Source organism: Echinops telfairi, unplaced genomic scaffold (assembly GCF_000313985.2).
Source record: "Echinops telfairi isolate 266 unplaced genomic scaffold, ASM31398v2 ScPeMD7_25;HRSCAF=90, whole genome shotgun sequence".
Taxonomy (NCBI): domain Eukaryota; kingdom Metazoa; phylum Chordata; class Mammalia; order Afrosoricida; family Tenrecidae; genus Echinops; species Echinops telfairi.
This window is the reverse complement of record NW_022103922.1, coordinates 13,884,747-13,899,412: the sequence shown is the minus strand read 5'-3', so window position 1 is coordinate 13,899,412 and position 14,666 is coordinate 13,884,747. Positions and strand designations below refer to the sequence as shown.

Sequence of the window (14,666 nt, the reverse complement as noted above, 5' to 3'; positions counted from 1 at the left end):
AAGCACCGTTAGCTTGACTTTTCCTCTCCGTTTCCATTATTGGAATGAATCCCCATCACACCAAGATCAATAGGGCTTCATCCCTGGTGGGTTGGTGTCCTGGAACCCAGGGCAGGCGCTCTGTCACCTTGGATCTGAGATTCTGCCTGCCAAGATGAGCACGTTTCTCTGTTACCTCATTGGACAGGAGGTGTCAGAGGATCAGGTTTCCGCAGCACTTGGGAGACTGAATGTAAAGGAGTCATGCAGTAAGGCCTGTTCTTAAAAAGCCTCCCTAGCCTTAAAATCTTGAGTTAATCAAAACATTCCGTTGCATTTTAAATTTAACGTTGGAAAGTGTTACCTGTACAACTGGACGTGACACAAATTGTGATAAAGGACATTTCCGGACATCTCTGTAGCGTGGGTCCTGAGGTTTGGTCTGGGAACCGCACTTTTCTTCAATGGCTGGCTGAGGCGCCCTTTCTGGGTGATGCGTTTTTCTTTATGTAGTGAGGATCAGAAGAAATGATTATTCAATGACAGCTTTCCATAAATGCAGTCGTAATCCATTTGTTTTGATTTCTCGGCTCACTTTCTTTTAGCTTTGTTACATCTAAGTGGGGGCAATGTTATAGGAAGATCTGCACACATACATAGTGGGTATAATGACCATTAAAATATATTTTTTAGATTTGTGGTCCATTGGGTTATGTTGCTTTAGAGCTGAAAGGTGAGCGAATTTGCCAGTGTGGACTGTCAAGCTAAGTTTCGCCTGTGTCATGCATTTCAGTCTTACCCTAGTGAAGCTCCTGGATGGGTGTCCGTGGAAAGGGTGGCTCCATCGGGGCAAACTTAGATCTAGTGAGACATTTCCGAGTCTGTGTCTTTGCCTATGAGAAAACCACTCAGGATGAAAATACTTGTTGGCTGCTTTGTGAAGAAAGGAGGTGTCTCTTTAATAATGATGAGTTTAAAGATCACTCGCATGAGTCTTAACAGCAGATTTGCAGTACAGTTGGCCATGACAGAAGAATGTGTCAGAAAATGACAGTCTTGTTGTCCATAGCCTGATGTGAGATATTAGGTTAGAATCATATTACAATCAAAGTTATGTACACGGGTACAGATAAGAGCCAGAAAGACAGGAAATCCAGGACAGATAAACCTCTCAGGACCAATAATGAGAGTCGTAATACCAGGAGGGTAAGGGGAAGGTGCGGGGAGAAAGGAGGGACCGATCACAATGATCTACATGTAACCCCCTCGCAGGGGGATGGACAACAGAATAGTGGGTGAAGGGAGACATCTGTCTGTATAAGACATGAAAAAGATAATAATAATTTATAAATTATCAGGAGTTCATGGGCGGGGTGGGGAATGAGGAGCCAATACCAAGGGCTTAAGCAGAAAGAAAATGTTTTGAAAATAATGATGGCAAGAAATGTCCAAATGTCCTTGACACAATGGATGGATGGATTGTGATAAGAGCTGTATGAGCTCTCAATAAAATGATTTTTTATTAAAAATCAAGGTTTTCTTAAAAATATGTTTGATAATAATGTTGCTGATTTGACAGAATGGCTCAGCACATGGCTGCCAACCACAAGGTTGCTATGTGAATCCACGCAGTGGTTCTGCTGGAGCGAAATCCATGGTCACCGGCTCCTGTATAGACAACGGTTTTCCTTCCGATTTTCTTTTTGTGTATTTTCAATTGGTAAAAGGGTCTAAAAGAAATCTGTGGCTATGTTCAATGAAACTTGTTAAAAACATCATTATACCTTTGTATCCATCTATTTTGGAAGGGCCTTTTATCACTTGATTTTAAGTGAAATTTCATATTTTATGGGATCTTAGCACCATGATTGAGCACTTGGCTGTGAACCCAAAGGTTGATGTTTTTGTGCTATGAGCCGCTCTGGGAGAAAGATCTGACTGGGGCCTCAGAAACTCTGTGGGACGCTTCTAGGCCATCTCCTGGGGTCTCTGTGGGTGAAGCGGACTCCACAGCAGCGGGTGTGCATTTTAGATACAATGTTAAAAACCAGTGTGTGTTTTTGAAGGAATCAAGATCCAAATAGTGTGAAGAGTAACTCAAGCCCTGCTGTATTCAGAAAGCCTTCCTGAGGAAGGGTTATTCAAGAGGAAGGAGGCAACCGAGGCAGAAAGAGCGCTCAGGCACTGTCCCTGGAAAGGGAGACGCAGGGCGTGTTTGCATGTCTTAAAGATGGCCTTCATGCCTAGCGCACAGGAAGCACGGAGGACACAGGGCACAGAGGAAGCAGTGTGTTAGAGGCGGGTCTACCCACTGGTGCTTAGAGACTGTGCTGAGCAGGTCTGTTGTGTGCTAGCATAAGAGTAGATTTGTAAACGTTTGGAGTGAGGAAGTGCTGGGATGTGACTTACACAGAGACCAGAGAGAAGGCCATTGTATAAAGTTCAGCAGTGCAAGATGGGAGCTTGGCCTAGGTTTAGATTGGACATAGAGAAAGGTGAATGGATTCAAGATCAATGTTGGAGGCCAGGATTTTGACAATACGAGGAGAGCGAAATGGAACCAGAAGTAACTCTTAGGTTGTGGCTTTGATGACGGCGAGCAGTGTGAGGATGCTGTCCACCCATGAGAACTAAAGGGAGAAGTCAGGGGAGGCAAAAAGTGACAGCTTACAGTCGGACGTAGTAAGGTTGCATTTCTTGTGAGACATCTGGGGACATGCCAAAGGACCATTGACTATCCAAATCTGGAGCACCAAGGAGTTCAGATATAGAGCTAGCTTCTCAAAAAAACAAAATGAAAATGAAAAGAAAACTAAAGCGAGTACTGCCATCAAGGCTGTTCTGACTTTAGCTACACAGCTGGACAGCAGAACTGCCCTGGGAGTCTCTGAGACCGTAACCTTTCCTGGAGTAGGGTGCTTCATCGTTCTTCTTGCAGTCGGCAATCCAGTTTATAACCCCCTCCCACCAGACCTTCTTGGGATTAAATTAGAGCTAATCATTTCAGTTCAGCAGACAACAGAATAAGGCACTGGGTCATCGCACCGGGACGAAGACTTAAACATAGGCACTTTCTTGTTTGGAACAATGCATTATGCTTTCTTTCTCCCCGGAAGCCAACCTAGAGCACAACACACAGTCAGCATTGCTCCATGAACAATCTCGAAATAGTGTAAGAGTGTTTCCCAACTTACAGAACACGTTTCATTTGTAGACCTACTTTTTGTTCTCTTACTTGTATAAGAAATGAATTGTTCCTGTTAAATATATTCTACATTGTTCAACAGAACACCACCCGAGAGAGTTTTCTGTGCCCTAGAAAGCGCATCAAATGTCCCGTAGTGTAGAGTCATTTCGTCTCTAACATACTCAATACGGAGTGTATTGAACCTCGATAAGATTACACATTTCAAAATCTACTTCCATTTTTTGGGCTGCTATTCAGACAATGTTTCCTTTTTGTTTATTGCACATTCTGTTTTATTGTCTTGAAGAAGTAACCCTGATTGTTTTATCCCTGGATTCATGAGCTTATATTACGCTCAAAGTGAAAGTGAACTTCACGGCGTTTTCTTCCTCTCTCTCACAGGGATGACCGTGAGCGCTAACAAGGACGGCCTAGGTGTGATTGTTCGGAGCATCATTCACGGCGGTGCCATCAGCCGAGACGGCCGGATTGCCATTGGGGACTGCATCTTGTCCATTAACGAAGAGTCCACCATCAGTTTGACCAATGCCCAGGCCCGAGCCATGTTGAGAAGACATTCTCTTATCGGGCCTGACATAAAGTAGGTATCATTTGTATCCCGGTGTGGCTTGGCAACTCAGAGATCTCAATTTCATCTATCAGATTTCTTCCCTCCGGTATATACATATGTTAATAGAAAATGGACCACCTCTTTATTTAGCATAAGCCCCACCAGAACCTGATTTGTTTATCTTTTTAAAGACTAGCACAGTGCTGAAAGGACCACGTGGAGCACTTAATTATACTTCTTCGGTGATTTTTGCAATCTTGGTATTGTCTGGGTCACCACTGGAAGGAACGGGAGAGATTTGATATACTATTAGAGGACCAGAAGGCCAGCCTGTGGGAAAAAGAGATAAAAGCCATAACTTAATAAATATTCCATGAGGCATGGCCTTCCCAGAGTTCCTGGGGTTTCAAGAACCACTCTGGAGCCAGATGTTAGGCCTGCCTGGAGACATCTCTCACGGAGCAGGAAGAGCCGCTGAGGACCTTCCCCATACTTTTGAAATGGATTTAGCATGATGAGTTGTGTAATACCAGATTGACTTCTGAGGATCTTAAAACTAGGCTAGCTCTTTTAAGGCCAGGCAGGGAAAAGACTAGAACTCTTTTAGTCTGGCGCATAATTTGCACTTCCTAGAACTAACTCGTGACTGCAGGGGATTCACTTGCATTTTGGTATAGGCTGGCTGGAGCTCATATTGTCTATTTTGTCAGGAAGTGCTTAAAATGTCCTATAATCCCTTCATGTATTAAAAGCATGTCATATATATGGTTCGGATATTAAGTCACAAAATGTTCTTTGAGCCAAAATGAAAATCACTTCATGGCTTTACAGTCATACTTCATTAATGTAATAACTTAGCCTTTTGTGAGCATTAGTCTTTGAATATTTGCATTTAATATATGTACAAGAGGTATAATAGTAGAATAAGAGCACAGGAAAAGACTGTTTACTTTAAATTGATCTAATAATTACTAGTTAGTTATGGCCGACTGTTATTAATGTTATTTTACTAACTGCATTTTTATTACTAGTTATATTGCAAAGCATATATTGCTAGAGCTTAGGTATGAAAGGCTATATTTACAATCTGGATTTCATTCCCCTGTCAATGAAAAGCAGAACATGTGTATCTTTTTGGAGTAGACTCTGCTGTCTAATGCAAAATATATGTATTTTAGGCAGGAATTTCCCTAATGGGCTTTCATAGTTTTGACATGCCTTTTTGACATTGATTTTACAGTTGATATGATCATGTGACTGTTCTTTAATTACCTTATTAATAATGCAAGTACAAGTGAACCTCATTAAAAATGTTAGTTCTTCTACATTAAGAAATAAGAGATACTTTCTGTCCAACGTGGGGGCAAGTGTTTATTTCTTCTGCCTCAAAGATGAATGATCTGGAAACTATTTTTTGGCATGGGCTTTAACTTACATAGTTTAGCTATAGCATAAAATATAGGGGGGCCAGTAACTGTTCATTTGATGTATTGCACAGTGAGATATGTGTACTCTGCTCTGCACACTGATCTAAGGTCTCTTACCCTGCTTTGGAACTCTGGCTGCCACAATGGTTGCTGAGTGCCACACGTAGCCCTTGGTTCGAATGCCCTGCAGAAATGAAAAATGCCCAGATTATCAGACCATCTGACATCACTTTGGCATTTTGTTTCATCATCAGGTATATATATGTGTGTGTGTGTATATATATATTTTTTCCCCATTTTTTCACCTCAGATTCAATACCAGAATTTACCGATTTCATGTGGCCAGGGCCTTTATTAGGAGATTGAAGGATCTCTAGAGAGGTATTTTAGAAGTAATTGCTTTAGAATTTCAGGGGGGCAAAATGTAGAATCTTACATTTAAAAAGTAAGAAAGGAACCTAACTATAGCCATATTGCTGCTGGAAATCAGTCCTTCACCCTCTCTCTCCTACACACACACACACACACACACACACACTCAAAAAGCACATTGACATCAAGTGTTCTGCATAAGCTCTGACTCGGTATGTTTATAGAGATTGACTCATTGGACAAGCCAGCTATATTTTTATAGAATCCCATTAGGGAAAACTTGTGTCAAATGACAAACAAAAATAGCCCACCATTTAGGTTAACCAGGACTGAGCAGTGTATTCCTTGAAGTTTGCATTTATATTTAACTTGAAAGCAAGGTGTGTTGTCCCCTTGCCAAAAAAAATAAATTTAGCCACTATCTTATACTGTATGAGACCTCTGCCTCTGGCCACTGAAATGCTGCAGATCCCTGGTTCTTGGCTCCACTCAACATCTTGATAACTGTTAGGAACCCAGCTTAATCTGGGGTGGGGATATGGAAAGGTGCTAAATGGTTCAGTTGCAGAACTGACTGGGTTTTGGGAAAAGACTTGATTGTTTCGATAACACCCTGGATTTCTTCATTCTTTTCCTACCTTTCCCCCCCTCCCCCCAATTTATGATAACTTGGTAACAGCTCTGTGTGTGTGTGTGCGCATGTGCAGTTTCATGCTTCCCTGGGTAGATAATTTGAGTTTCAAGAGTTCAAGAACAGCCCGTTTAAGTTCCAGGTTTCATTATTTTCTATGGAAAACCAGATGTGAAGCCTCACCAGAATGCATTCTGTTTCACTTCTCACTCCACCTTGCCAGGAGCTCTTCTATTTCTGTAATAATAGCCAGGGTTTTGCGCCTAGCAGCAGCTGCCTCCAACATCTGCCAGATAATTACCGAGCTGAATCAGAATTCACCTGCCTTAACCCAAAGTGTGGGATGAATTCCTGATCAAGGAATAAAAGATTGATTGCAGTTACATTTTCCCAAGCTTGTTAATCATCACTGCTATAGACACCAGTGAAGAGCAGATGCTTCTCTGGGGGAGGTGGAGATGGGAGGGAGGTGGAAAGGGGAGAGGAAAAACACACCAACCAGGAGCACCCACTTTTAACTACATATGTATGCATCTCACATTCAGCACAAGACATTGACATTTGTTAACACCATTGTAAAAAAGATGCCACAGCGTATGCTCCACATTCTAGATTTTCTCCAGCACCTGCTGACGACTGAACCCCCTTTCATGTGTGAGTATCGGTGATTCAAAAGCTGATTGTGGCTGTATGTTACAACTTGTCTGTGAAAACCATTCCGTGCTTTTGTAACATCCCTGAGATAGAGGCCGTGCATACATGTGGGCTTTTGCGTTGTTTCTTTTTGCCTGGATATAAGGAGAGGGGCTCCCCGTGCTCACAGAGCCCGGAGAGGGTGCGTTTCACATGGCACTGACGGTGGTGAACTCATTTGGAGAGCGTGTTTCCACCCACCAGGCTGGAAAGCTCCTCTTTGTCAGGGACTGTTCCCGTGAGCGTGCGCAGACAGAGGACCGCATCACCCTCTGGCCGCGCCAATGGCGTTCTTGTGCCTTCCCCTCCACCTGGAAGCCAAGGTCAGTTGACTTGTCACAATTGCTCCTGCTCCTGACACAGAAATACAAGGTTGGCATTCTTTACTGGGGACTAGGGGGTTGGGTGGGGATGTGGGGGTGTGGCTTTGAGACCAATTGCTCTGCATTTCCTGTTGCATTGTGGGATGCTGGCACAATGGCCACACTGTCTAGATAAGGCGACATATTTATGAAAGCTGACTGCCTCGCTCTCTCTCATACCTACCTAAAGTATCCCAGAAAATATTTGTGCAGGATTCCCCACCCCCTCTTGTGTGTGTGTGTGTGTGTGTGTGTGTGTGTGTGTGTGTGTGTGTGACAAGAAAAGCAGCTTTGAAAAACTACAGGAGGAAGCCCATTTTCAAAACATTGGCTGGAGCAGAAACACCTTTTCTTTCTCTGATCAATTTAAAATTGGAGCACTTTGGACTAATTGGATTTTCACTAATGTGATCTCCTGTCCTCGTTGTTGTTGTCATCGTCCTGTTTCTTTCTCTTCAGGTTTTCTTTATTCTGAGCACTTTTATCAGAACTCCACAAAGCCTGTCTGTTTCCCTGCACAGGCTTTTCAGGTTGGAGGTTGTAACTTTCGTGTGTCTTTGTAGAAAGCATATCATCTTCTCTCCAGACGCAGTGCAGTCATTTTGCATCGCTTGTTTTGAAGGCGCAGCAGCAAGACATCTAATGTGTTTTTGTGCAACGACTAAGAGGAAGGTGTTTTTATAACGGACTGAATGAAATAGGACTGGAATTGGAATGAAGCTCCCAGTCAGTCTAGTTGGGAGTCCACTGCAGTGTGCTTTTGGCGCCTTTGCTTTGCTTTGTTTTTCTGTGAGATGTGCAAAGGGTTCTTGCACTGGGCTGGCCTGAGGGACCCTACGTGGCTGAGCACCGAGTCCTTTTTGTGGCCAGGAAGGGGCGTCTTACCAAACACCCTCCTGATGATGAACTGCAAATCTGTCATCTTGCTCCAATCCTGCATGACCTCCCTCACGGGGTGGACGCTTGCTAGGAAATAACCGTTGAAGCAGAAGCCATATACGACCCCCTCCATACATGATACCACTGCCACATTTTTATTTTATGATCACATGAAAGCCTTTCCTGTCGGCTCTGTCCTCCATGGCTAAAGTTGTTTATATACTTGGTGTCTTTATGGAAAGCTTTCGGCAGGTAGTTTACTGGTCTTTAATATTGATATCAGGGTTGTGGATTTTTGACATATACCTTTACTATGTTAATGGAATATACGCAAATGGCCTCTGATTGAGTAATTCTATTGCCTGTTCATCTGACAGTGTTGGAAGGGTCTCCTTGAAAAAGCGCACCACTGATGAACATAGTTTTTACTGAAGAATAGCAAGTGTCTACATTTTCCGATGTTGGTTTCAGATCGTTACAGTTGTAGCCCATGCCCCCCATAGTGACTTACCAAACTAGGCAGGCATCCGGTACTCTCTGAATCTGTAAATGGCCATTCAGGTAAAAACAGTCAACTCTTTTTTTTTTTTTGGTTGTTGTTATTATTGCTTTTTCTTTTGAAACCTAAGTGAGTTTGTAAGACACCGGTACCAATTAATGAGAGGGATTTTTCAATAAACATATAATGGCTAAACTTCAGACTTGACAGTTCATAATTTAATAGAACTAACATGTAATTATCAGTGATGATTGTTAATGTCTATAATTAATTACAAGTTACGGGAGAATATGAAGTAATGTTAGATACCTGGAGGAGTGCACCTAATTTGTTTCTGCCAGGAAACCCAGAAATCGTTGGTGAAAAGTAATGTCGTCCCATGGTAAAGATTTTTAGCTCTTACTAATTTCAAAATATTACTATTTATATTCTGGTTATGGGCTCTAAATAATGCTACTTTTTGCCCTCATGTGCTTATTGGTAAGTGTATCAGCAGCATGTTAAAATGGAATTCCTCTTGGGAATCTTGCCTGTAGAATACTCTGTCCAGAGCCGATGATCTCCTTTTGAACTTCGATTCTTCTGAGTAGCTGGACTAAACCGGTGTTTGAAGAAGTAGCACTGCAGAGACAATCTGCTTTAACTCGGGAAGCTTTTCTTGCCAGTTAGGCAAGACATGACTTCCCTTCACTGTCGTGGACTGTGTTCTGTTTCAGAGTCACCTATGTGCCCGCAGACCACTTGGAGGAGTTCAGAGTACGCTTGGAACAACAAGCTGGCGGAATAATGGCCCTGAGTCTTTTTTCTTCGTTCACTGGAAGGTAAGTGACCCACTGCATCTGCCAGCATGAAGACAGCATAGAATGGAACGCCTTAGCGCAGCGGTTCCCAAGCGGTCGAATGACCCTTTCACAGGGGTCACCAGATTCATAACAGTAGCAAAGTGACAGTGATGAAGTCAACACAAAAGTCATTTGATGGTTGGAGGGGTCAGCCCCACGTGAGGATCTGTATCAGGAAGGTTGAGACCCACTGCCTTAGAATGAAGCGTTCTGAAAAGGGAAAGCAACTGAATGGAGGGAAAAACTGCTTCCCTCTTATAATATTTTCACCAGTAACTTGGGTAGTAAATCAGAAGTGTGGAAAATTGGGGAAATACGTAAAAAGTGAAATCAAGAAATTAAAACCATATTCAATTTTACCACGCAGCTCTTTTTCACATTCTGAGTTTGGCAAAATCACTGTCGATAGAAATATGATTTCATTCATTTCCCAGGACCTTAAGTTGTATAGTTTTATATCATGCATTTCCTCCTCCGTAAATATTTTCTAACATCATCAGAAATTGTGTTTATTTTTTGCTAACATTCTTGGGCATTCAGAAACTTTTTTGTGGTTGTTGATTTTTTATTTAGTTGTTTTTATGGAGAAATGTTGAGCTGAGTGCCCTGAGATGTAGGCCTCATAGACAACACTGTGTTGTCTTTTTAAAGGCTCCTAATAAAAATATTACTAATTTTTCCATTAGGAAAAGTGAAGCCACTGACCACGTTCATAGCAGGGAGAGAAATTATGTCCAATTGCGTTTCTGTGAAGCCGTACAATTTCACCTTCTCAGCTATGGACCTGATTTTGGGGGGTTGCCTTTGAAACTCCTTCGGCATGGCGGAGAGCAGGGATGGCCTTGCTGATTCTCTGAGGTCTCCTGCAGTACCTCAGAAGACATCAGAACATCATTAGACACCCCATGCCCAGGGATGCTGGCATCTAAATAGTGCAGCACTGTTCCCGGTGCAAACCAGACGGAGCTTCAGTTGGCAGGGAGTGTTAGAGAAAGGAAGGAGGAGCACTATGTGTTTAACAGAGGGAAGGGATATCATGGTCTTTGGAGCCTTGTGAAGTTTTAGGGTAGGGGGCAGAAATTGATCATTGCTTCCCAATGCTGCCTGTGAAATGGTCAAAAACAGTCATCCCAGTGTCCCTTTGAAATATAGTTTGCAATGATCTAGTCAAAGAAGATTCCAAGATTCTATTTCATGTTTATTAAATTTTGAGGCCCTGAAAGCCCTCCGAGTTATGGAAGAAACTAGCTCCACCCAGCGCTGTGCTCCCGCAGCACACACAGGAAGGGAACGTGTGCAGCAGGGCTTGCTGCCGCAGAGGAGGCTGGTCAGCTGTTCCTGTGAGCATGCTTACAACAAAAACAGGCCAGCACAGCTCTCTGCATGCTACAGAGAACGGATCTGTATCCGAGAGAGCTGACGTCACTTGCTAAAGACCCACAGCTGATAGGCATCACAGCCACGATTGGAGTCTAAGCAGTTCGTCTCCAAATCCCATGTTCTTTATCACTAAACTCCACTTTTCTATAGACGGATCAGAGTTAAAGTTCTAAATGTGGATCCAAATAATTGCCCAGGTCTAGTACGGAGAGTCGGTGGCAGCAAACCCTGCAGGGTAAGAACCAGGTTTCTCTAGTTGGATAGCCTCTTTGGGTTCTCACTTTTGCCGTCTCCTGGTAAAACTTGGTGCAGATGTACATGAAGATGTGTACCTGGTGTACTGTACCTGGTGCAGATGTAAATGAAGATGTAAAAAGAACTCACTGTGATCGTTGACCCAAAGCTCACTGGTGTTCAACACTGAGACGCAGGAACAGAGAGGTCTCTCTCAGTTGGAGAGAGCTGCGCCCAGAGGGAGGAGAACAGGGCCTTTCTGCCAAGTGGACTCCTCATGTCCCTTGAGTCCTGGGTACCACATTTGTAAGACGAGTGAAGGCGCTCCAGCATCTTTAGTGAGCGTGCTTCAATTGATGAACAGATTTGAGGTTGTAGAATCATTTGAAAAAACGGGAAAATAAGGCTCACGATTTAAGATATCGGCCTTATAGATAAATAGCCCTGCCGGGCCCGTGGTGAAAGAGGTCAGCTGCTGACTAAAAGTCATCAGTTTGAGTCCCCCCGCTACAGCTCAGAGAAAGATGTGACCCTCTGTTCCCAGAAAGAAACCCTGCTTGGCAGTTCGCTCCTGTCCTATAGGGTCATTATGGGTCGAATTGACTCGAAGGTAGAGGGTTTTCCAAGTCTTAGTCCTTTCTGTCTTCCAGGGCTGCTTTCCGTCACATTCTGTCCAGTCGTCCTTCCAGCAGGTTTGGCCCCGTGTTCACTTCGATGTCCCCCGTCCTATGGATTGGGGCTTCACTAGGACCCCCCAGTCAGCTCTGTGCCACCGTTGTTAGAGTCTTCTCTTTGATTCCTTCCCTAAAGCCCTGCCTTTCTGTCAGGCTCATCCAGGCTCTCCTCTTTCCGGCCAAGTTCTTCAGTTTTCTCATCAAACACAGAAGGTTGAAAGCTAGTGAGAAGAAGCTTTAAGCAGACAGATTTTAATCTATCAGTATTAAAAAGAAAAAAAAAAGTCCGGAATTGGTCTCAAAGAAGGAAGAGACTTTCAGGAAGACTCTGGACGGTTGCATGCACACTGGTCAGCTGGGATGTGCTGGGCATTCAAGCACAGGGCACCGGAGGGTGCAAGGACTTCCCACTTGAGAGTGTTCGGTGTTCCCATCCCAAAAGAAAGGATGTCATTTCAAACACATAATGTTAAGCCTTTTAAAATTTCTTTATCCCCCCCCCACCAAAAAAATTTTTTCAAATGCAAATGTTTTCCGAAACATAATTGTCATAACTTTTTCTGCACTAAAAGAAGTGTGCGGAGAATTTTTTTTAATCTCTAAAATTAAAAAAAAAAACACATAAAGAAAAATCTCTATGCATACATCAAGAAAAGCTTTATACACAATTCTGTCACTAAACTCAAACTCTTTTTAATACCTTATTGCTTTTTCATTTCAATATAATATTTTCTTTGTAAAAAAATTAGGGTCATGATTTATGTATGATTTTGAATCTTGCCTTTTTAGCAAACATTATCTGTTTCTTCAAAAATGTTCTTTTTACCAACTGTCACAATACAGCATTGGAGAACTGATTCCGTGAGTTTCTCTTGCCCTGGTTGCCATGTCCTATATTAAAGCATAGGATTACTGTTGTTGGTGGCTAGTTATCCTTGAGGGGATTCAAACTGATGCACCTTTGAAAAATCAATCCATTTCTAGGTAGTAGCTTGCTGTTCCATCTCCTCTCAGTCAGTAGACTAGATACATTTGTTACATGCGTGGCATTTGTATTAACCTAAGTTGGTCTTGGTGCACAGCCACCCACTTCCTGGAAGGAGCAGTCTGGGCCTAGCTTCTCTGATTGGGTCACAACTAGATCATAAGCTTTTTTTCATCTGTATTCAAAAGTTATGGAGCAGCTTCTGCCCATCCTTCAGAAGCAGAGAGGCTGGGCTCCTGATGGATTTGATTGTCCAGGCTCTTTCAGGGCAGGGATCCCAATGTGTGGGCATCTTTACACCCTACATGGTGCCTCTGGCCCCTTGCATACTGCAGCCCTTTAAGAAATGCCTGATGAAGAGTTTTTCTTGGCAATCCTGGTATTTACCACCTCCCATCAACTCTTTCTTTCTTAATTTTTCCAAGTTTCATCGTAAAAGAGGAAGACTAGCCAAATGTTTTCGTGCTCCACCAGTCTAAGTGATGGTACATTGAATTGAATGCAGAGTGCTTGTTTGGGTTCATTAGACTTCTCCAAGTGTGGGAAATACGTACTTCTCTGTTTTCACCTCAAACCAGCAATAAAATATATACAAAGCGCTTTCGAAAAATAGATGGGAAAATTCCGTTATCTGTTCATCCCCCTTTTCCATGAGCTTTGTGAAGCCTGAGACAGCATCAGTGGTTTTGCTAGGTGTCTGGAGTCCTCACGGTGGACTGCCTCTTTTCACAGAGACATTCCCGAGCTACCTGAGCGTGAAGAAGGAGAGGGGGAAGAAAGTGAACTTCAAAATGCGGCCTACAGCAACTGGAATCAGCCCCGGCGGTAAGAAAAGAGTTCTGCCTCTGCCCATTCAGTGTATTGCATGATCTAAAAGACGGAGTTCCTGCTTAATAGTTGTGTGACCTAGAGGTGGGGGTGGGGAAGTCACCCTCAAGGAGTGACATTGTTGGCACAGTGGCTGCCACCATGGGCTCAGGCTTAGGAACACTGTGCGAATGGCACAGCACTAGGCAGGGTTCTGCTGGGGAGTGCAGCAGGTCAACTGAGTCAGAACCGACTGGCTGTCAACTGGCACCAACAGCTTGAGCAGGTTCATGATATTTCTCAACTTGCACTGTTTCATCTTTAGTGTAGAAAATGGAATACAACTAGCACATACTTGAGGACCTAGTGCACACACCACAATCAAACCCACTGCTGGACAGTCGGTTCCTGCTCAGTGACCTTAAAGGACAGAGCAGAACTGTCCCAGGGAGTCCAAGCCAGTGGTTTCTATGGAAGCAGATTTACTGGAGAAAATTATATGTGGGAAGTGAGTATGGACAATATTACCCATAGAATTTAATCTCAGAAATATCACTGGATAATGGTTCAAGTTTTATCTCACATATATAAAAAGAAGATATTCAAGCACACATAGGGAGGTAAGCAGCCTGAGTCTATAAGTAAGTAGACTGAGTTTATATTAGGCCACATGCCTTATAGCATGTATTTCATTCATTATGGAAAAGATCACTTTTAAAATACACCTGTCTCACCATTATACTTGTATAAAATAGGGGCACATCATGTATGCATACCAATCGAATAAAACTCAACCTAAGAAGTAATTTTGAGTCTATTTGTGGGCCCAGATCTGAAGCCAAGGTTTTCTGTAAACATCCAGAAACTATAAGACAGGAAACCTGCCTTCAAGGAAGTGATAATGGACTTAACAGGTCAGAGATACAGACACATGACATCCATAAACATCCATATAAGGCATTGTAAATTAAGTGAAAAATGCAAGTACTCACTAGTCCTCCAAAGATTCTGGTCAATAGTCGTGGCACCAATGGACCTGGCGAACTTTAGGTGACGTGGAATTAGCCCATCACAAAGGACAGACAGTATATGAGATCACTGTTCTAAGCGGGGGAGATAAGATAAAAACTTTCATGCCTGATGG

The 14,666-nt window shown here is 43.0% G+C and overlaps 1 protein-coding gene across 8 annotated transcripts in view; it reads left to right on the top strand.

Annotated features, from left to right (window-relative positions):
- The window catches only part of MPDZ (multiple PDZ domain crumbs cell polarity complex component), a 160,432-nt gene that overhangs the window by 88,091 nt on the left and 57,675 nt on the right, over positions 1-14,666 (top strand). For all 8 annotated transcript variants that reach the window (XM_004706529.2, XM_030885397.2, XM_045289190.1 and 5 more), the window contains 3 exons: positions 3,569-3,767; positions 9,317-9,421; positions 13,448-13,540. In XM_004706529.2, the coding sequence (XP_004706586.1) occupies positions 3,569-3,767; positions 9,317-9,421; positions 13,448-13,540 (397 nt within the window). The remainder of the gene's footprint in view (positions 1-3,568; positions 3,768-9,316; positions 9,422-13,447; positions 13,541-14,666) is intronic.